This window comes from Phalacrocorax carbo, chromosome 6 (assembly GCF_963921805.1).
Source record: "Phalacrocorax carbo chromosome 6, bPhaCar2.1, whole genome shotgun sequence".
NCBI lineage: Eukaryota > Metazoa > Chordata > Aves > Suliformes > Phalacrocoracidae > Phalacrocorax > Phalacrocorax carbo.
In genome coordinates, this window is record NC_087518.1 from 21,552,437 (window position 1) to 21,575,407 (window position 22,971).

Below are 22,971 nucleotides of genomic sequence, written 5' to 3' on the forward strand. Positions count from 1 at the left end.
TTGCATCTGCTAGGAGATACTCTGGGATGTTGGATTTTGTGTGGAATGCCAAGGGTGTTATGAATAGTGCACTGACAGATTCAGTATCTCTGGGAAGCAGAAACTCCCTTTGTAGAAGTTTTATTATATCCATGTGGTGTTTGCATGGTGTGTATGTGACTTGGAAAAACGAATATTGTAGCAAAATTCTAATTTCTTGGAAGTTATGGCTATGGAGAGAAAGTAACTCACAGTCTTGGTTACTGACTGGCCTCAAACCAGTTGTATCCCCTCGTGACAGTTTAGGAGCAATAAATACGTATTTTCAGTTTGTGCCATGCTTTTTAGAAGTTAAAGCTACCTTGCATCTCTAGGGACGAGATTATCTGGTAACAAGTGAAATATGTATCTTGAGATCACCTTTTTTCTAACCTCATTTTTCTTCAATACATATGTAAATGCTGCTCCTGCAGCCAAGAGGATGCAACTAAATTTACTTACATTTGAGGAGAAACATAGCAGAAGTAGGACAACAGGCTTTGATTTCTAACTTCTGTGAACAAACATTTTGTCAGTAGAAAGGAGCTCTGTGGTTTTGTTAGCTTACTTCTTTCTGAAAGGACTGCAGTTTCAACTTTGACTTACAAACCCAGAGTGTCTTTTTTGCAAATTGTCAACATTTTGCAAACATAAGGGTCAAAACACTGTTTGACAGGGTAATGTCTAAAATACTGTGTGTTGAATTTTTAAGCAAAACATGATGTCTATCTACCGGTGACTCTTATTGTTAGAGCTAGTTTCACCTTTAGCAGTTGCATTTTTAGATGGGCAGTGCTGCTGCAGGAAGCTCTTTGGGAGTCATCTGTACATTTCTGATGGTCACACAAGAACTGTTCTCAGAACCTTTCTTAAGGACACCAGTTAGGCATTTTTTAAGAAGTTTTTTGTAGTGATAATGAGGGCTAATGAGCAGCAATCTTGACTCAATCGCAATTCTGCTTGCTATGTTGGAATGATTGTCTGAGAGTAGAGGTTATGATAAACTACAAATGAGTGGTGGTTACGAATTGTAATGAGAGCTCTGAAGAACGATGTGGTTTGAAATCCCATCTTTTTGCTTGGCAGTGGAACAGCTGGGGTTCACTTGTTTTGCAATACGGCAGAATCACCACAAGAGGGAGATGCTGGCTTGGATTTTTAACTTGGCAGCTCCATCTAGTGTTCACCTTTCCTGAAGTTTACAGTTACATTTACGGCTGAATTAAATATTCAGCGTTTCTCCGAGTAGTTTTCTTCTATGCTGTTAGTAGGCAGTGTTCTTCAGAAAGCCAAGTGGAGCTTTTTTCTATAGATATTTTAGTTAACTGTTTTTGAAAGGCAAGTAGAACACCTTCAGTATAAATGCTGTCACTTGTCACAGTCTGCATTAATTATGCTCTGAGATGGTAAGCATACATTTTAAAGATTTTAATTTTTTTTAACCTGCAGGAAAACTTCTGCAGTTAGGCAGCTCAAATGTATATGCTGAAAGCTGTATTCCTGAATAATTTTTATAAAAGACTGATTTATCTTTATGCAAGTTTAAGTTGATATGGTCTGTGTTGTAAAACAGATGGACTCACTGCTGTGTTTTGAATTTGGGTTAGGGGTCAGGCAGCCAGCCACAGCTTGACTGTGGGTGATGTTTATTACTTTAACAAAATTACTTTTGAGTTGTGTGTGTAAGGTAAGCCACCTTTGTTGGAGCGCACAGCTCTGAAAGACTTCTGGGTTTGGCTCCTCTGTGGCAGAACTTGATGCTGCTGAGGGTCTCTGAGGCTTTATCCATCCAAGAGTTCAGATTATTTTTAATGATGTTAGTGACCACTCAGGAAATTTTAGACTTTTACTAGAGGTCCATGGATGAGTCTGTGTGGATTACATGTCTTTTTCCATATGACGTTCTGTATTTTCTCCAACTGTCTGATCTGCAGGGTAATAATTACTCTGATTAAGGTACTGTATGACTTCCATGATGACATGCCAGGGCATATCTTTTCATGTTCTTGTTTAAGGCTGCACATACAAATCAGTGCCATGGTCTCCTTGCATTTTGTCTTGAGGATTATAATTTCAAACTTAGAAAGTGAGATGCTGACTTAAATACAGGTCCAGATTCTCAAAACCAACAACCTGCAGGAAAAAAATGCTGCTTGCCGTGATGGGGTTGGTTGCTTATCAATGAGCTATTTATCTGGAAAGGGACTCAGAAAAGTGATCAGCATGGTTTGAAAACATAGTTTGAATAAAGGAGTTTTTCAAGTCAGCAGTGTTTAACAATTTGGATGTGGAATTTGAAATGGCTGCAGAAATCTGATTTTTTGATTTGAAATTGGCATGATTATTTAAGGCTTGCCCTCTCCTGCCTTTACTTTTAAGGTAGCCAACCTTCAGACTGTACCACTAATTGTGCCAGTCAGTGAGACCTGATATTCTGACAGATGTTGATGATCCTTTAGCAAACGCTGCAGTATTCAGATACAGAGAAATGTGGGGGTTTGTCCATCACATGGACGCCCTGTGAGTTGCTATGTGAAGCACGTTTCTCTTCCAGTTTTCAGACATCTGGAGCATTGACTGAATTTGTCATATTGTAATACTATGTGCTGTCTTGATTATTGTAAGAAGATGTAAGGATCCAAATATGCTACAGACTATATTGAAGATTTCATAGATTTAAAGCTTGATGTGAAACTGTGGTCTTGGACAGGAACTGAGTCCAGAGTGAGATGAGCTAACAAAGGAGAATGTTAATGTAAATTGTGGGAGCATAAAACTGAGTTCGTTACTCTGCATAGTTAGCTGTGCTCTCTTGTGAAAAATGCTCTTCAGATTGTTGGAATTTACTCGGGGTAGGTTGCAGGTATCTCTAACCTGTATCTGTCTCTCTCCTGTAGCACTGGTTGCTGTAGTAGGTGCTTAAGATCATGTGATAAGTGAGCAGCCATGTCACTACATGTCTTGTCTCTAAACTATGACTGATTTCAGTCTTGTTAATAGTTCAAATTTCAGGTCGTTGTTGTATTCAGAAAATGTGAGAAAGATTAATCAGCAATACAGATTTACGTTTCATCTAAATACTATGTGCTGTGCCGTCAGTGCATGGAAAACCAAACTGGTGAATAAGCTAAAGCTAAAAATCAGCCGGAAATACACTTGCAATCAATTTATCTCTTTTCTTTTGACTTGCAAATATTGTCTTCAGTTGATGATTGATTGTTTAAAAAAGGTGTCATTCAGAATGGCACCCCAGCTAGAGCAGAGCCCCATTTTGCAGTTGATTTATTGAATTTGAAACACCAGGTACTATTCCATGTTCCTTGTTTACTTCCAGGTGGGTTTTCAAGCAGCTGTATGACAAAGGACTGGTGTATAGAGGTGTTAAGGTCATGCCTTTTTCAACTGCATGCAACACGCCACTGTCAAACTTTGAGTCCCATCAGAATTATAAGGTAAGTCAGTATATGCGTACATTATATGTTGCAATCAGATTTCTCTATTTTTTTCAGTTTAGATTTGGAAAGATTTAGTATCTTTTGCTTGGTGGTACATAAGCCTATTATTATACTCCAAATTGGTAGCAAAAACATAGGTAAATGGGTTAGTTTTTATTATATTTTGCTGCGTTTGTCTAGATTGCTTGATCTCAGCCTTCCTTCCGTTCTTCTTGGTTACTACTTATATATGTAAAATACATGCTTTGTTTTATTCTGGTAAATTACTCTCACTTCCTTTCTGAGCTCTCAAGGTGAGTATTGCACCATGTTGGGTTTTCATGGTAAATACTGAGAGGAGAGGTACAGCTGTCCCTTTCTGTGCAGACAGGAAAAGAGGAAGGTCCTTGGCAGAGCTGAAATCTCCTCTGAGGGGATTAATAAGAATTTTCAAAGACTGTGTTTGGTTGTAGTACAGTAGGATAATTGCTCTTTTAAGAATCATTACTTTAGATTGAGAAATTCCAGGTAATGTTTTACCTAATATAATGCATGGTATACTATGGTTTATAAGATGTTCCTTTAAAAATGAATGACTAGATATAGCAGGTGCAGCTTCTTATTTGCAACAAACTTGTATTTGCATATGTGAAGGAAGACCCTGTGTCCCAGTTTTCCAAATTTCATGTTAGTCTGTGGACAGAGGTTTTGGATCCTTTTCTAATCCCCATCCAGGCCTCTGTGTCCTTACATCATAAATCTTTCACTTGCATTGTTACAGCAGAGAGCTAGCAAGAACTGTACATCTGGTCTTTTTTACATCTTGCCTAAAAAAGGTCAATTTGCTGGCCAAAAATAGTGTTTTTAAAACAAATGTTTAAATAGACTTGCAGTACAATGCAGTCCACAGATACTAGAGCTTTCAGTATTGCTGAGGGGTATTTACCCATACTGAAGAATGCAGGTTTTGTGACTTAAGACAGTGAGACCTGCAGTGATATCTCAATATCTGTGTCTGTCTGACAACTGAATTACTTTGCTTGTACTTATGAACTGACATTTCATATAGGCTCAGATTAGTGAGCCTTCTTTAGAACAAACTCTGTGGGTGTGTGGTTTTTTTTGTGTCTACACCCCTTCTCCATAGAGCAAAGCTCCTTCTTCTTGAGTCTTAATGAAATATTTAGATGCTATTTCTTACTTTAGAACCAATACAGCATGTGTGGAGTGTCCTGCTCTGCCACTTTGTGCAAAAATGATCTTTTTCGTCTGCTAGAGGTGGTATTTTGAAGACTGAAATGTTGAGGGTCTGTAAGCTGCATGACTTAGTCTTGGTGAGACCAATAATTTCTGGGTGTAAGGCAGCTGTTATATTTCTCACTGTAGAAAGCAGGCTTTGGTTTCTGTTTATTGATCCTGTGAGAAACAGGACACAAATTTTGAGAAACAGGACATGAGAAGCATTTTTAGAAACTGAGTTAAGTTAAAATGTACACATGAGTAAACTATTTTAGCAACTTGTGTTACACTTAATTGAAGAAGAGTTGTCTTCATATTAAAACAGGCATAATTTTGTGAACAAATAGAATATTATACAGTGTCATTGATTGGCAGCCTGGATGTTATTTTTTTTATGGCTTGCCATTTGTTTTTATCTGCCTGGTCAACTCAGTGCTTCAGTAAAATGAAGTGAATAGCCTACAGTGTTGTTTAACAATTGGTGGAGACACAACAGTAGTGATGGCTTGATCTTTGCTTGGTACTGAGCGTGGCTGAAGAGTTATGTAATATTTATGTTTTACTTCTGACTGCACCAGATGTTCGCAGAAAATTCCCCCTGGAGCAGCTATTAGCTCAGACATAAGTAGCTGTCTGTACTATGATGCTATTAACTGTTCCATGATGCTGGATGGAAACCAGAGTGCTTTGCACTAGAAATGATGGGGACAGAGGACCTATTCATGTGTTTGGGATCTGTCCACATGACACCCACTTTTGTTGAGCATTTAAAATTAATAGTGAAAATTTCACATTTGCAAGATCAGAAGTTTTTTTCAATTTTTCAATCTCCTCTTCTTAACATGTGACGTGAACTAATAGGACTGTACCTGTCTGAAAGAAAGACTTGTTTTCAGGGGATTCTTTTGACTCATTTGGAGGAGAATTTTATTTTTATGGAGTAGCTGACAAAGTTTCCTTCCAGAGATTATTTTGCTCTTAAATATTGATGTACTCTTGTTTTTAAGTACTCAACTTCTTTTCCTGTGTTAACAATAGCTTCTTAATAAGAGATTGCATTTTCCTAAGTGATGAGTATTCTTCCTACTCCCTGAGGAAGGAGAGAAAAAGCTGAGAAAAGGCTTTGTGTAGCAGTATCTGAGAAACTGCTGATTTTCCTGACAGTTAAGATTGATTATAAACTTCTAAAATGGGATTATAAGAGGTACCTGAGGGAACTGGCGCTCAGCTCTCTGTGGTGTTTTGGCAGCCAATTCCCAAAATCTCACAGCTAATCTGAATTTTTAGCCCTGTGGCCTTGTAGGCCTGAGAGTTTGCACTGGTATAACAGAGCAGCATTGTGATTTTCTGTCTGAGCTTTCTTAAGCTGCCATTTCACCTTCTACCACTACAGTGATGAACTAAGCAAGTTGCGAGAATAAGTTTTGGTGGGTGGTAGTAATAGTTGCTACTTTTTAGATTTATATTTTCTCACTGTACATGCAGTAAACCCTTTTTTGCCCCCTCTTTTTCCCCCCTTTGACTTTACCTTGTTTTAAAGGATGTTCAAGATCCGTCGGTGATTGTGAGCTTCCCACTGGATGAAGACACAAGTGTGTCTCTTGTTGCTTGGACCACTACTCCTTGGACCTTGCCTAGTAATTTGGCCCTTTGCGTTAATCCAGAATTGCAATATGTAAAATTGAGAGGCAAGTGTTAACTGAAGGTGACATAATGAACATTTCTTTCTTCAGTGCCTGTGAATCTGTACTTATATTTTGTATGATACTGCTTTATGCTAAATTTGTAGCACTTTGCTGGGGTTGGATCAGTGTTACTTTGAAGGATGAGATTTACTTCCTATATGGCTGATGATTTCCAACTGCCATGCTCTTTATTTTACAGTCATTGTGAGAACTGTTCCCTAAAAATAATGATAGAAGAGATAAAGAACAAGAGCAAATGTTTTATCTATCGTCTTAAAGTTGCACTATATTTAGGAGATGGGGAAGTGTGGCTGGGTGCCCCCGACTATTTTTCTTCCCCCCTTTCTTGGGGCTTAGACTCATGAACAAGTTACTGCTATGTGACAGCTAAGTTGCAGCAACTGAACGTCTCTGTACTCTTAACCAATAACAGACCCAAGATGTCACATGCTAGTCTCAACCTGACTGAACTGTGTTTTGTAGCACAAATACAAGGCAAGGTATATACTGTAGTTTCCAATGTAAGAGTATATTTGACCAAGTGCTTTGGCTTACCCATGGACCATTTGGCTGTGCCTGACTAAACAAATTGTACTATAAGGTAATCTCTTTCATGAGAGCACCCAGCACTTCAGGAATTGTATGCAACACACTCTGTAGGGTGCCTAAACAATATAGGCTGTTGCTTTTCTCATTACAGCTTCAAGTAGTTTTCTAGGGATTGCAGTTCCACTTTTTTCTTTCAGTTGGCAATGGTGTATGTTATAGTGTGTCTTCCTTTTTGCTTGTGAAAGGATTTATTTTATTCTCGAAATGCAGTTGTCTCTAATTATATCTTAGTCTACACCCCCCCCCCTTTTTTTAATAAAAAAGGAATTTGGATAAAAGTACTTCTCGCATTGCTGTTTTCAGATTCTCCCAAACTGCTCACCTTTCCTGACTTCTCAGTGCACATTGAGAGAAAAAAAAGAAAAGGACACACCCCCTTCTTGTCTTCCCAGATAGTTAAGTTAATGATGGCATTTAATCCAGAGTAAAAAAAATGCCAGAAATTTAAAGGAATAATTTCCAGTTCCAGCATAACAATATGGATCTAATGTGTGCCTAAGGAGATGTTAAACATGAAAAGTTGCAGAGGTCTTTACCCTGAACTCCAGGTGTTTGGTTTTCTTTGTTTTAAGAGAACTAAATATGTTTTAGTTCGGAAAGGTTTTAACATTAATTTGGTCATCTCAAAGAGAGTTATTGAGTACTTTCAGAAAAAACACCTATACCTGCCTGAGATGCTGAGTTGATGGGTATGGGTGTCTTTGCCCTATAGCCTGCTAGTGGGATGGTGACCCTGACTAAGTTGGTAGGGTAATACTCTGAAAAAAATTTGTCATTGAAGTAAGAGACCAGGGTTATCTGGGAGTAGGAAATGAGTTTCCCTCATAACATTTCACTTTTTATTTGTTTACTTTCTTTAAAAAGAAATCCAAGCATAAAATTGATTGGAATAATAAATCTCAAAAAGGCAGTATAAAGTGCAATCACTACCCCAAATGTCAACTTAATAATATTGATTTTATGTAGTAATTGCCCATCTTTCAATTGTTTCCCTCTGTTTCAGTTACATACACCGAAATTTCTCTGTTGCTTTTCTTTGGAACACTGGGAACAGACATCATAGGGTATTTCTGCCTCTTGAACAAAAACACACATTGAAAATCAGTGGACTGGGTTTGATTGTGTTGTTTCTGTTTAAACTTAACTTTTCAAAAGTGTTGGTTAAGTGGCTGTATGGGGAAGAAGCAACTGGAAACTAGTGGTTGATCAGCAGGATTATTCTGGGCAGTTTTACAGCTAATATACCATCTTGCATAAATTGAAAGGTTTTGTAATGGAGCAAATGAGGGTATTAAATTGAGATTTATGTAACTTTTTTGTTTTATTTTATATTCTAGATAATGCCACAGAAAAGATTTACATTTTGATGGAATCCAGGCTGATAGCACTGTACAAATCTGACAGTGAATATGAGATACTTGACAGGCAAGTACTTAAATGATTACACACTTCTTAACTTCAGTATTTTTATAGATCAGAAATTAAATGTTTCAAGAAGTTGGATTTTGCAGTTATCTAAAGATGGGTTTCCCTGCATGTATGTATATCTTGCAAAAATCTATAAAAGAGATTGAAATTTACTAGAACAAATTGGTCTGGTACATGAAGCTACAAATAGAAGTTGTTTCACTGGATCATTGTAATGTAGTGGGGGGAAAAAAAGGGTTCCTTAGTCCTTCCTTTTCCTGTATGTTTTTTTAAGAAAGGCATTAATTTAAAAGTCTGAAAAAAACCTGGAGAGTGTCCAAATGCTGAATTGTGCAAATATTTAAAAGGAAATGGGCAAAAGCAAAACTATTGTCCTTAGCAAGCAAATACTGCTTCCATAGGATGGTCTAAGTTATGTAGCTAGTGGCAAATAATGCTTTCTGAAGACTGCTTATTCATCTTGGTTCAGTGGAAAGACATGAATTATTAAGTAAGTCAGGCTGTATAGGGGATGCAGGTATTAAATTCTGTAGCTCTTAGGCAAAATATGTAGCTTGGCTTCTCAAATCTTTTGTATAAAACATCAACCTGTTAAAGAGGTAAAAGACAATGAATATTTATTTGCCCACTTTATTCAGTTCTCTGTGGTGGCGGGGGAGAAACAAATGAAAAAACCCCAAACAAAACCAAAAATCAAACCAATAAAACACAAACAAACCCAACAAAAGACCCACACAACACAAAACCACAATAAAACAAACAAAAAATAACTTGAAATTTTTTTGAGAATAACAAGCCTTCCTCACTGGCATCAGTTATTTTTATTTTTATATTTTTTTACTAAGCAGTTGAAAGCTTTACAACATGTAAAAAACATTTTTAAAAAAGGAGGATACATGTTATTTCAGCTAAGCAATTACATGTAGTCATTGAATTAGAGGAATACAGAACTGGAATGTTTGCTTAAGATGTTACCTGCTCTGCCTCATACTGTGACAGTTAGTAATTCTTATTTTGTGTTTCTGCATTGATTCTCCTCCCTGCCTGCCCCTGCAACTGAGTTATCTTCATCCATCACTTACTCTGTAGCAATTTAAGCTGGTACTCCATTTATAAAGATGATTTTCAGTGTTGTCATTCATCAGGGTTGACAGAACTTCTGATCTCCAGAATTTTTTCGTCCCTTCAGAGTCACCGGTAAAACCATTGAACAGTGTCAGCATTGTGACAGTCTCTGCCAGGGTACCACTGGAAATTTTCTTTCAGTCTCATACTGAATTAAGAATAACTCTTTCTTAAAGTGGTTGTGCGTCCACGTAAATGTACAGTTGGCCAGTTAAAGTATTTGTGTCAGAATGACATGCCAAAATGTCAGAAGTCTTACTAACATCAAGACTTAAATTTGCTTACTTGCTATCTAAGCTAGGTGGTCTACCTAAAAAGAAGTAATTTGGCTTGGTGTGACTTATTCTTGACAAAGTCATATTGTGTGTTCTTTAGCACTTCACTTTTTAAAAACTGTTCAATCACTTAAAGCTGATTCAGGTTGTTATGCTAGTCAACTCGTTTTTAGGCCCATCAGTACTCCATTTCTCTCTCGAAGTATAGATACTTTATTCCTTTCCAGTCTTTTCAAAGTTCAGAATGTATAAAACTAACCCTTCTACCAAACCCACTCTATTTTCTTAAATATTTTTGAATGTATTTCCTTTATACTTTTAAAAAAATATAATCAAGGTAGATGTATTAATACTTGTTGATCTGTTGTCTTTTGGTTCCAAATTACTCTTTTAGTGGAATACTGCAAATTTAAGTTCAGTCTGGTTGCAATCATTCTGTATCAAGAAATGCACAGAACACTTCTGCCTTTTTTTGTTGTAGTGTTTTCATAGGAACTGTGAAGTACCTGCTCTTTAAGACATTCAGACACAGGTTTCGGTTCTTGTTGCTTATGTCCCTGGCTAGTTATATTTCTAACACAACACCACACCCCCCCCCACCCCCCCAATATTTGATTTGAATTTTATTTTTATCCTCTCTGTGCCTACATATAAGGCTTCTAGCAATTTCTATTCTCATTGCTATTCTCATTGCAGAGTGGTATATTTGTCGTCTTTCTGTATTAGTGCTACGTTCCTCTCAAGCTGACATTTTTGGTCATGCTCCAATTTTTGTTATGTAATAAATTAGTTCTCTCAAATGTGAAATGTGACAGCTAAGAGGTAGCTGGTAGTTGAATGGATCTTTTAAAGATTTAGATCTGTGGGTATATAAGTTCATGGAAATTAAGTTTCCCATTTCTACTCTTAACTTTTTTTTCTTTCTTTAGCTCACTTTTAAATTCTCAGGCAGTTAGTCCCTCAGGGGAGAGAATCATGACACTTGCTGTATACGAGGTGGCAGGCTGAAGTCAAGGAATGATCTTACATGAAAATTTTCTATCTGAAGTCATCTGAACTTCCTGAGTACTCTCAGCCTTCCCCTTCCCCCTGCCCTAAACCGGACTTTTCTCTCCCTTCTCCTCCCAGATGCAGATGTTAGGTTTTTGTGTGAGAGGAAATAGGAGTATTCCTTCTTTGTTTCGTTGATGAGATGGCTAGCATCTTTACCAGAATACTGTCTGCAGTTTTGCAGAAATGTCTTGGTATATTACCCCACTTTTGGCCACTGAAGTGGCTTGTTATTTTATTTAGCAGTGGTAGATATGAAATTATTGAGTGTTTTCTTCCCTTTGTGTTACATTTCAGTCTATTTGCATATTAAACTCTTAATTTCTTTATGCTCTTTTCCACTGTTGTCCATTTTCAGCCTGAAGTTCAGGACTTCGTTTATCAAAGTATTTCAGATATCAAAAGAGGAAATTGTGACTGTGATCCACAAATCTTACCTTTCACTTACTTGCATTAAATAAGAATTTAACTACCTTTTTTAATTTAAATAATAATAAAAAAAAGCCAGTTCTGGCGCTTCACATCCTGTGTCTGAGCAATGCCATACCTATGTGGCTGAGCACTGGAATGCTTTTTCTCTCATCTGATCCCGATTAAGTACCTCAAACATTCCTAAGGCTGTTTATAATATAAAATATATAAACCAACCGTGAAGCTGTGGCTTAAAATAGAAATCTTCCCTTTTCCTAGTGGATAATTAGGTATGCTGAGCTGAGGAGTCATGCTATTTCACTTGGCATTAAATACTGCTTGAGTTCCTTTTTGTACAATGAAACAGCTTTGTAGAGTTCCACCCTTTGAAGTTGTCAGATGTTTTATGGTTTGACCGTTGTTTTGGAAGATGTGGATCAAGAATAGTGTAGGGAAAGACCACAGCTGTGACACATCAACAACAGTAACAGTTGTGTTTAAACTACACTTTTTCCTGAAATGGAAGATTTAAGCACTTTCAGGAGAGTTTTGAGCAGTGAATCTCAGTCTAATAACAATCTGGGTCAACTATTGTCAGAAGTCAGACAGATCTCCAGGCTCTCTCTCTGTCTTCCATTTCTTGTCTGGCACAGTTGGTTTCTCAGTCAGTCCTGTCTGTGTTGGATCTTTCTCTGAGATGCCCATGGAGAGCTTGGATGTCTTGTTCTAGGAAAAGAAATGAGGCATCCAAGCTTTAAATACTGCAGTACCTTGTATCACAGTCTTCTGTGCATATAACTTTTAGGTGGTTTGGATCAGTGCTTATTTAGTTCTGTTGAACATGCTGAGCTATAGGGCTTTGTTGTTATCAATATTAAATTGAAGCGTGTTTTATCCAGAAGCTCTTTGCCCAGCTTTACTAGAGATAGACTGTGCTAAATGCTTAATTCCTACATTAATTTACAATGATAGCTTGATTGAAGGACCATCGAAGACAAGTGTACCTGTTGATTGTTAGCAGAGATGCATTAAGACATGCTATGATTTTTGTCTGAGTCTAGGTTGCCAAAGAGGCGTAGAAATGGGAATAAAACTATTGAGAAAACATCTTTTTCTTCATCTTATGAAGTAAAGGGGAAAAAAGAAGTAGGAAAAAATAGCATCCCTACCAGCTGACTAAGCAATTTTTAAGTTGTTAATATGTGCTCATGTAAATCTTTCTCTTCAGGTTTCCTGGCATTGCTCTTAAAGGCAAGAAATATAAACCACTCTTTGAATATTTTATTCAGGTAAGATGAACAAGTTTGGTGTGTGATACAGCATACAAAGACAAACATAAAAATGTTTCTCTATATTGTTTGTATTAGAGAAAACTTGCGTCCTGATAACAAACCCCATGTTCTATTTAAGTTGTTCAAAATCATAATGAAAGGTTGAAAAACAGAAGGTTGACTTCTTAATATATTTTTTTGTATTTAATGTATTTAAATACACCCCGAGTAAGAACTCAGTGATATATAGTAGTTCAACTTCAGATTGCAGAGAAACTTCCAATTCACATTAGTAAATAGGCAGTATTCTCTTAATTTGGCGAGTTTCTGTCGAGTTTCTGTCGTCTGCCTGTAAAGTCCACACATTTTGTATTCACAAGAGAATAACTGTGGATGACTGTGGATAAGTTGCAGATGCGTAGTGCTTTCAATTGAAGAGTTAAAAGCCTTTGCTAAAATATCTACCGATATATCTGGTTTTTATGCATGTCCTCCTGTGCAGCATTTAAGCACTGTGTAAGTCTAGTGTGGTTAATAGCACTGCAGATAATAATAGAATATCTAGCAATAAGAGAAGGGGTAGAGAATTTATATATTAAAAAAATTTCTGATTTAAAATTAAATTTTTCAAAGAGTTGAAGTGGATTACAGTACTGCTGGACAAGCAGCTGTTGTGTAAGGGATTTGGTCATTGATAATGACCATCTGTGCTGAAGTCAGCCAAGGTGAGAACCTCTGTAGGGAGCAGGACCTGTTATTTCTAGAGAAAGGTCAAACACATAGCTGAATCTGAAAAATGGGGCTGTGGGTATAAGGGTTTGGAATGGATAAATTTTTTGAGTCCTGCTGTACTTCTAGGGAGCAGATGGGCATCTACTGTTTTTTGGTGGGTTTGGGGTTTTTTGATAACTTATCTCAAAATATTCCTCTTCAGAACAAGCCAAACCTAATATTTTGTAACATATTTGGTTCAGCTGTGACTGCAGTAGGTATTTTTAACTACATTTGTTTTAATGACTAGAGAATAGCTCTTTATTTTTCATTATCTACATACTGAAGACAGACTGAAAATTGTCTGATCTTTCCTTGGCAATTTTTTCTGCCTTTTTAAACTTGACATTTATCACCTCTCATTCTTTGGAAGAAATAAAGAAAATACATTACTATAAAAGCAAACGTCTTTTTTGAAAATTAGAAGGTACAATGGACCTACAACAATGCAAGGTGACTTCTTTATATAGAATGCCTGTAGCTTTCTTGATTGTATCCTCACTTACAGGAGTGCATTGATTTGTAGTATATTATGCACAGAACAGCGTGAAGATCTGTGGCTTGAAGAGTAAATGACTATGGGGCCTTCTGGAGAGATCCCAGATTTAATTGCATTTGACAGTGTTTAAATGAAGTGTACAGGCTGGGTGTCTTAACGATGGGAAATGATTAAAGAATGTTAAGAATGTCACATTTTACTGTGGTGCTTATTTCTAATGCAGTTCTTTATTCTTGCGGGTGGCTAGTGGCTCTTCCGTGTTCATAAGAATTCTGTTTTGAGATATATGTGAAAAACATATTTTTGTGTTACAGTGCAAAGATAAAGGTGCATTTGCTGTGGTAGTAGACAGTTACGTGAAGGAGGAGGAAGGCACAGGTGTTGTACATCAGGCCCCCTATTTCGGTGCTGTGAGTATGAACTATGTATCTGTTCTGTTGCTTTTGTTGCAACACAAATTGCTTGGCTTTTTAGCTACAGGGGACTGTCTGTCTGGGTGACTGCGACATTAAGTAATCATCCCTTTGCTACTTAAAAATGGAAGAATACAATTTAGCATTGTATGGTAACAAGTTCTTGCACTCACTAGTGCCCTTTGAGTGCTAGGCTGAAGATTTTTCGAGTCCCTTTATTTGGTTATTGTGGTATGTGAAGTGAACTCACCACTGCATTTTGAGTGTCACTTTGAGTGTCACTTTGAGTGTCACTTTGAGTGTCACTTTGAGTGTCACTTTGAGTGTCACTTTGAGTGTCACTTTGAGTGTCACTTTGAGTGTCACTTTGAGTGTCACTTTGAGTGTCACTTTGAGTGTCACTTTGAGTGTCACTTTGAGTGTCACTTTGAGTGTCACTTTGAGTGTCACTTTGAGTGTCACTTTGAGTGTCACTTTGAGTGTCACCTTGAGTGTCACCTTGAGTGTCACCTTGAGTGTCACCTTGAGTGTCACCTTGAGTGTCACCTTGGATGGTAACAGCTGTTCTGCTCAGGATACTGCCCCTCTTCAGTGTTTCAATTTCATTTCCTTACTTGTTGGGCTTTTAGAGAATGAAAAAATGATTTGACTGCTTTTCTACTGAGGCTTTTCCCTTGGTGTAAAAGGATTTTGTTGTACTCCATTCTTTTTTCTGTCTTTATTGTCCTTTCCTTTAGTCTGTTCTTCTGAAAGTTGAGGGATAATTTTTCATGGATTTCATCATTTCAGTTTTTAGACCCATGAATTCAATGCACTAATTTGGACACATTGACCTTTTTTGTATAATGTCCTGCATTCAATCTTTATCCAAAGATGCCCTCAAAAAACTTGCAATAGAGCTGACAATGCCCAGCAATTAGCAATCCCAGGATCGTGAACTCTATCATCGTTTCCAGAAACTGTCGGCATTAGTAATAGGTCTCTTTGTATTCCTGTGAAATATCACATCCTTTTCTGGTTTTTTTCCTTTTTTTTTTAAGGATGCATCCCTTGTGATGTTGTTTCCCATGTCAAGATGAACATTAACATGAAAAGATGTCCCAGCTTAATACAGCTGTGCGTAAAGAAAATCGCTGACCTGTATGTTATTAATAAAGAAATTTATGGTGACTGGTAAAGTGTCTTAAGAAGTCTGAAGCCTGTCACACTACTTGCACCTCAGATATTCCTCTATAGCTAACTCTTGCAAGGACTTGCCTGAGGGGTGAGGGAGCAGACTTTGTTTTGAGGAAGGAGCTCTAACTATAGGAGATGGAGTAAAGGAAGAGAATAGGCTGCTAGTAGAGAAGGAGCTCTAGAAAAAACTTTCCCTTGGCTGCTGTATTGTTTTGTTGTGTATTTGCACAATGCAGTTTAGTTGTTGGAAACAGCTTGTGGGAAAGCCTAACTGGCCAGTTAAAGCAAGGATTATGTGTCCACTTCTATTTAATTTTGTTATAAGTCCACAGAGATTTGTGTAAACACAGAAGAAAAAAACCATCTTTTGCCTCTCTCTTCTGGGAAGTTAGCAATGATCTTTAAAAGAATTTTTTAAAAAAAAACAAACATGAAAGTATCAGTTAAATGCATTGCAAACTAAAAAAACCGCATAAAATGTTAGTGTACTTTTTCCTTGCACAAATATCACAAACAAAACTTTGCACTCATTAGTTAAGGAGCAACTTGACTTCGTGATGCATCATGCATAGACCTGAGTCAACTGGATATGCTTCCTTTAGAAGGAGATTGCATAGTGTATATTGCACTTAATGCTGCTACCTTTTTTCTTTGGGATGTATGTGGTTTGCTTTTGACAGCCCACTGATTATTTTTGTTCATAAAAGCTCACAAAGGGTTCTGGTTTAGGTTCAGAAATTCATCATTGTACAGTAGGCTCTGTATAGAATACTGTGTGTAACGTGTTGGCATTAAATGTTTGCCTTTGAGTAGACAACCTTAGATGAAAGAAGGGAGATGTAACTCCTGACTGTAGGCAGGGCTAACTACCTAATTAATTGGCTTCTCTGTGAATTGCATTACTGTTGCGTTGAAGGTGAATAGAAAAGAGGAAAGGGGTAAGTGGAGCAGGAGGCAGGGGTCAGAGGAGAAAAGTGAGCATAGTCCTTCACAGAAAGTGTTGTATCTTGTCTCTATCCCTTCCCCTTGGTGTAAGTAAGTCACTTTGATAAATAGGGATAGAAGGTAAGGGTGGTTTGGTTTTTTTTAATTTTACTCACTGATATATATTCTGTATGCTGGTAGCCTAGAAGTGTATCCTTCTCCAACAAAACTTAAAGTAAAAGTTTACCTTCATTTAGTTCCAGGATATGTAGTTTCATTGTCTTGTGTGATGCTTTTGCCAAATACAAGCTGCCACACAATATCAGAGCACTCTATTTCAGTTCAAAAGAAATCAAAATTGAAGCTCACAGAACAAGAGAAACCTGTATTAAAAACTCTGTAAAGTCATTGTACCTCCAGATTAACATGACATTAGAATTTGGCTGCTCAGGCATTTAATCACATGCAGATATATCTACAGTCGACTTTAAAAGCTTTAGTAACATTTTAATTTGCATACAAGCCCTATACTTTAGTGTCTGCTCAGACTGAGTCACAGAAGTTTCATAGATATATTGCTGTTGCACTCCCTTTTCAGGAAATTGCAAAAGTATACTTGATTTTTTTAAAAAAAATTTCAGATAGGGAAGCTTTGAGTTCTCATCAATGAGCTGTTTAATAGCTTCTGCTTCATTCATTCTGTTCATTGTTTTTAACTTTTATTTGTAATGTTTTGAGAGATCTAATCATGGCAGCATACAAAAGTGAACACTATGACTTCTTTCCTGGAAAGGATTGAAAATTGTCCTAGCTTTCCAGTGGAGCTTAGCACTTGTGGATTTCTGTATGTGCCTGAATATATCCTTGCGGTTGCTGAAGCAAATCTTTATTAAATTAAATGGCAGGTCAGTCTGGAAAGCTTTTACATTCAAGTCTGAGTTTTTCAAAAGAAAGGAACTAACTGTAGAAGATGAAAATAGCGAAGCCCTTATATATCGTTGGGTGCATCAGTGATACAAATCGAACGGAAGTGGAAGGTTTGTTATTATGTTTCAGCTAGGTCGTGAGTGTGCCAAGCTTTGTAGTCTTTGGCTGCTTCTTCAAAGCCTTTTAAAATTCACTACGAAATCAGGGTTAACATGAGTTCTGTCATCTGGCCTACATTTTAAACACTGCAGTCTGCTTGCTGTTATCACAATGACAATAGCTGATGAAAGGTCAACTGAAGATGGGCTTATCCCAGTTAATCTCTTGACTGAAGAAGCTGGTTGACCAAGTGGAGGCTGTCCACAGCTGCTGGAGAGTGGAAAGAGACTATGATCTAGAGTAAATGAGTGCTGTAGCTGAGTGGTTTTTCATTGCTACGTGTAAATCCTTGGTACATGAAGTAGCCAACTTCACTATCCCTATAGATGGGTTTTGTCATTGAAAAATATACTGTGGATCAACAGGCAACATCTGCCAGTTCCAGCCTGAGGGAGCTGGTAACTACAGGGACTGGTAGGTAGGTTTGGAGGCACCAGATGAGGACCACAGAAAGGATCTGGAAACCCTGCTCTGTCACTCTAAAGTCAGATCCACCTCTGGTTACATCTAGGAAAGGAGAATTTACCTAGCTGTGGAGCACTTGCTTATTTAAAGCTTATTTTATTTACACACTTGCTTCTGGTGCCGTCTCCTTGATCAGGGTGGACAAATATCTTTACAGTGCAACCCCTGTGAAAGAGCTGTTGCATTTCATGAAAGGTAAATGAGCTTTAAACATAGAGGAGGCCAACAGTTCAACTGCCATCAGTTTTGGCAGGCAGGGTCACTGCATGTTGTGTTTCACACTACACAAAAACTCAGGTTTTGTTCCTGAAGGCTGTGGTTTTCCCCCATTTCATCAGAGCAGCAATACAGGAACCTCTAAGACTCAAAAATCAACCTGACTTGATGCAGGCTTAGACAGAGCCTTTTTCTTTGCGGAAAAATGAAGCGATTCAGTGAATGTGCTGACTGATCTGCAGCTGTTCCTTCTTCCCCTCCCACCCCCAATAATGTTCTCTTGCCTTAGGGCAAGAAAGTGGGTAATCTGGAGTGATAATTGGTTAAAATATGGACTTAGTTTCACTTCAGACTTGGAAGTAATATCTGAACTTTTCTATTCCCATAATAACTTTGTTTTAATCTTTTCTAAGATACCATTGTTTTTATCTTCAGAAAGTCTGAAGTGACCCTCTTTTTCTTACTTTTTTTCTTCCCTCTTTACTGCCACAGGCAATTTATATGGAGGCTGGCCAGGAAAATAAACTATGATGTTGTCCATGTGTGGTTCTTGGTCAGTAGCATTGCCTATGGGCCAAGAAAGATTGAGAAATACAGATTCAAAGGCTTTGGATCATTAAGACATTAAAAAAAAGGGGATTTCTTATGTGAAGTTCCAGAATTAGATTGATTAAAACAACCTGCCTTCTGAAAAATGCCATGTAGTCTTGTGTGTTAAATATACACGAGTCTCTGGCTGGTACAAGAGCATGACATATAGGGGTTGTCAGTTCCATTACTATGCAATAGTAGCCTGAAGCTGTTGACTGCATCTATCTGTGTACATACATAAAATGTGTGTATACATACATATCTGCACAGAGGCATGTGCCCATATCCCCTGTACTAGGTGAGAGAAAATACACGTATTCTGAAGAAATCCTAATTTCTATGGTTAATAGAAGTACACTCCAGTAAATACATCTTTTTCCTATGCATATTTGGCATTAGTGAAGGCTGAGTATTTTGCTATTGTTGTCCAGTCATCACATTTTCTATTTAATATTTAAATTCTTTTTCCAGGGAATGGGTATTTTGTATGTGTATAAATTGGCACTTGCCTCTTTTGTAGGATGATTACAGAGTCTGCATGGATTTCAATATTATTCAGAAAGATTCTGTGCCCGTTTGTCCGGTTGATGCATCAGGCTGCTTCACAGCAGAAGTGACTGACTTTGCTGGACAGTATGTGAAGGTTAGTGGTCTTGGAGAAAGTAAAAAACTACTTTATTCAAGATAAATTTTATATCTGGTAGAAGTGTTCTTTTCTTTTCCTAGGTGGCTTTGTCTTTAATGTGTCTTCGGTAGCTGGAAAAAATCAGAATGTTTTAACATCTGCAACTATGTTGCAGTTGTTTATTACAATATCTGAAAAGTAAAGAATTTGAAACTGAAGTAATATTGTATATCTAGTAGTGAAAGGGAAAAGGAGTATGTTTGCATCTACTGCAGAAAGAGTCTCCCTTTTCCCTTGTTTCTTACGGAAAAATTATGTGTCAGTCTCTAGGCAAGTGTGCAGAGGCCTCCTTTACCTCTGGATGACTTCTGAATGCACAGATGTGTCATTGTTAAGTTTATACCACCCAGCTAATGTAACTTCTTAGAGGAGAGAAATCCAGTCAATTTTTTCCCACTTGTGGGATGTGTTGCAATGTGAATTCACTTGTCAGTAGATATAAGAGAATGCCTGTAAAAAGAGCCCACGGGAGCTCCAGGTAGCTACAGCCACAAATCCATAGAAAGGAGTCCCTCTTGTTTTCTTAGCACACAGAATTAAAATTGGTATTAGTCAGTTTCCTGCTACAGTTTGCTACAGTTTCCTGATGCAGTTTGATAGCAAAGCATGTTCCTGTAAACACTTGAATTTACTTGAAAAAAGACTTTAAAATCCAGTATTTGAACTCAAACAGCTATCATTGCTTCCTGCTACATGTTAAGGGAAATAAACATGTAACTTCCAGTGTTCTCTTATCTGCGTACTGGTAGCAATCTGAACTTAAGGCTCTTGGAAAATATTCTTATGATGCTGAATTCTTAGCTTATGAATATTGCTGTATCATCAATCTTTTTATATTTTTTCCTTTCTTTAATGCCATGTTGACACTTGTTTGTTCAGTAGATTTTCTTTGATTTTTAATGTACAGCTTTCACTTCCAGCTTAGAATGTAAATCCTGTTTTGTTAGTAAGGTATTATAAAAGATGCTTCAGCCTCTTTAACTGTAGTCACATTAGAGGAATGTGTTGTAATGAAGTCTAAATGTTAGGTAAGAAGCATTATGTGGCTTCCTGCCACAAAATCAGAAGACTCAATAAAAGATTTAAGATATTAAATAATATGAGATCTGGCTTATAATAGTGTTACAGAAAATTTGATTTCTGTACACAGTTGTGTGTATGTGGAAACAGAGTTATGGGCAAAAAGGGACTGCTGTGGTATACCAGGATTTGGTGAGCAAATAACTTCCCAAATTTAGTGTTTTACAGTGCCTCTGCAGTAAATGCATAAATTGTATAGAAGCTTTTTGGATTTTTTTGTGTGTATAAATACTGGATTATTTGTAGGATTTTTCTTTTTAATTTGGGTATTAGAGATAAATCCTGTAGTAGCTTACTGAAATAGTGAAATTTGTATTCCAAGGAAAATTTTTTGTTCTGTCTTTTTAGGATGCAGATAAGAACATCATTAAATTACTGAAAGAGAAAGGCAGACTGGTTCGCAGCAGTAGTTTTAAGCACAGCTATCCCTTCTGCTGGAGGTAAGGAGAAAAGTGCATATGGCTTTAAGACTGAGGGTTCTAACCGAGTAGTTCAAGTTTGTCTCATTTTTCCCCTCCCTTCACCTACTTAAATTTTTTAACAAGTCTAAAAGTAACAGGAATAAAGAATGTTGAATCAGGAGGGCTCCAATTTTGGTTTAGTAATCAAGTAAATGAAATTTTTTTTGTTGTAAATATGATTAATTTAAATGTAGTGCTGAAAACTCTTTCCCTATTATGATTTAACAGGTGTGTTTTTGTAGCTTGAACTTCTCATTCTTCAGTGTTGCGTGTAGTACTGCTAACTACATATTGAAGATGGCTATTGAAGCTTTTCTCTTTATCTAGCTTTAATGCTACTACGTGAAGTGTTTTAGCAGTGTACATTTATCTTTGCTCTGTAGTAAGAATAACCTTTACTTGTTCTTGAATAGCATGTTTGGTTTGTTTCAAACAGCTACCCAGGGGAAGAAGGGGAATTGCTCTTCAAGTGTTATGTCCTTGATGATTTGGGACAATTTTTGAAAAATAGCAGCCCAAAACCAAGCAATACTTTTGTTTTTCTTATGCAGCAGTTCAAATGGACAGTCAAGGCCTCCTGAGACAAACCAGTAATGTAGAAATGCTGATTATGTAGAACATGCTTAATCCTGCCACTCTGTTGACATTTTTGTTGATTGATGATAAGTTGCAGGCAGTACCTAGCAGCAAATTATCTGGTGGGAAGAATAGAATAATGGATTCTACTTGAACAGTTCATTTCACTGCCATCAGAAATCAAACCATAATTGGAATATGCTAAAAGTAGAAAAGTAGTTCATAACTTTGAACGAACATAGTTATAAGTTATTTTGATTAACATAAGAAAACTTTGAACTCAGACTCTTCTACTTAATGTACTACTGTTTATGCTTTTCTGTGAAACCAGGCAGTTGTCGAATCCTTAGTATGTTGAGATATTTTCCATCTTTTTACATGTCGTCAAATTAGGGCCCCCCTCTACATTTTCTTGTTATTGTGTTATGGAGTAATTTTCTGTCAACTAAACTTTAAAATCTGAGAGAGGAAAAAAAGTAACAACTTGGTAAGTACACAGTAGATAGTTTTCAGTTAGAATTCCCCTTCATTGGAATTGCTGAAGACAGAGATCATTGGTCAAAAATGCTCTGTGTAGACGTGAGATCTTGAGAGTCTCTATGGTCTGGTTAGCAATTTAACAACTCTGAAAGATAGCAGAGGTAACTACTGTGACAGCTGAAGTGTCCATCGCAGCTACTGCAGGCCATTCTATTAGGAAGCAACATTGGGAAGCTCTACTATTGACAAACACAAAGCTTTGTCTTCTTTAAGCCAGTGAAAGCAAAGCCAAGAAGCGTTTTTCGTAGCATGTGGTCAGTTATCTAGTATTTGTTTCCTAAATTACAAGAAAATGGAATGGGAATAAGATGACAATATTTGTTTACAACAGCTGTGCAGTCCAAAATGGGTATGAGAAAACTATTGGGAGCATCGTATTCAGAGAATGGTCTTTTCAATCTTCATCTGCTCAAGTATAAAGATCAGAAAATGCTAATTTTGTGGTACTGCTAAGGAACAGGCAATTTGCTCAGGTGCTTTGATTCCTCTGATAAAATTCTAAGGGACATATTTATAAGGGGAAACAAAACAGGTTCATTTGAGACAGGGGAATTTTTAGGCAGGAATTTTGTTAGCATCGGTCTCTGATTTAGGTCTGTCTGGGCAGTTTTTCCCTTCTCTTGTATTGATATAAAAAACAACCCAGTAATGGATACTTCTCATTTGATTCTACAGCAAGTAACTGAATCTGATTTCCTCAGCTGTGTCATGAGGACCAGAAATGTGTAAGATGTTACTGGCTGGGCAGATTTTCAGTATGTTGTTCTGTTTTTTGTCTCCTACCGAGACACTGCTTGGCAGTACAGCTAGAAGAAGGAAAATATTCAGGGAAACTGTGCCATCTCCCATTTCTTACTACCATCATGTAGGTGGAAACAGTGCTCTGTGGGTGCCTTGGAATGGTTATCAAGTATTACAAAGCTACAGTGTTAGGTTGAAAGCC

General features: G+C 37.2%; 1 protein-coding gene across 1 annotated transcript in view; it reads left to right on the top strand.

Annotated features, from left to right (window-relative positions):
- IARS1 (isoleucyl-tRNA synthetase 1) overlaps nucleotides 1-22,971 on the top strand; it is a 113,582-nt gene that overhangs the window by 15,213 nt on the left and 75,398 nt on the right. The window contains exons 6-12 of the mRNA XM_064454231.1: nucleotides 3,353-3,470; nucleotides 6,232-6,379; nucleotides 8,323-8,410; nucleotides 12,503-12,563; nucleotides 14,130-14,225; nucleotides 19,207-19,329; nucleotides 20,800-20,891. Of these exons, the coding sequence (XP_064310301.1) occupies nucleotides 3,353-3,470; nucleotides 6,232-6,379; nucleotides 8,323-8,410; nucleotides 12,503-12,563; nucleotides 14,130-14,225; nucleotides 19,207-19,329; nucleotides 20,800-20,891 (726 nt within the window). The remainder of the gene's footprint in view (nucleotides 1-3,352; nucleotides 3,471-6,231; nucleotides 6,380-8,322; nucleotides 8,411-12,502; nucleotides 12,564-14,129; nucleotides 14,226-19,206; nucleotides 19,330-20,799; nucleotides 20,892-22,971) is intronic.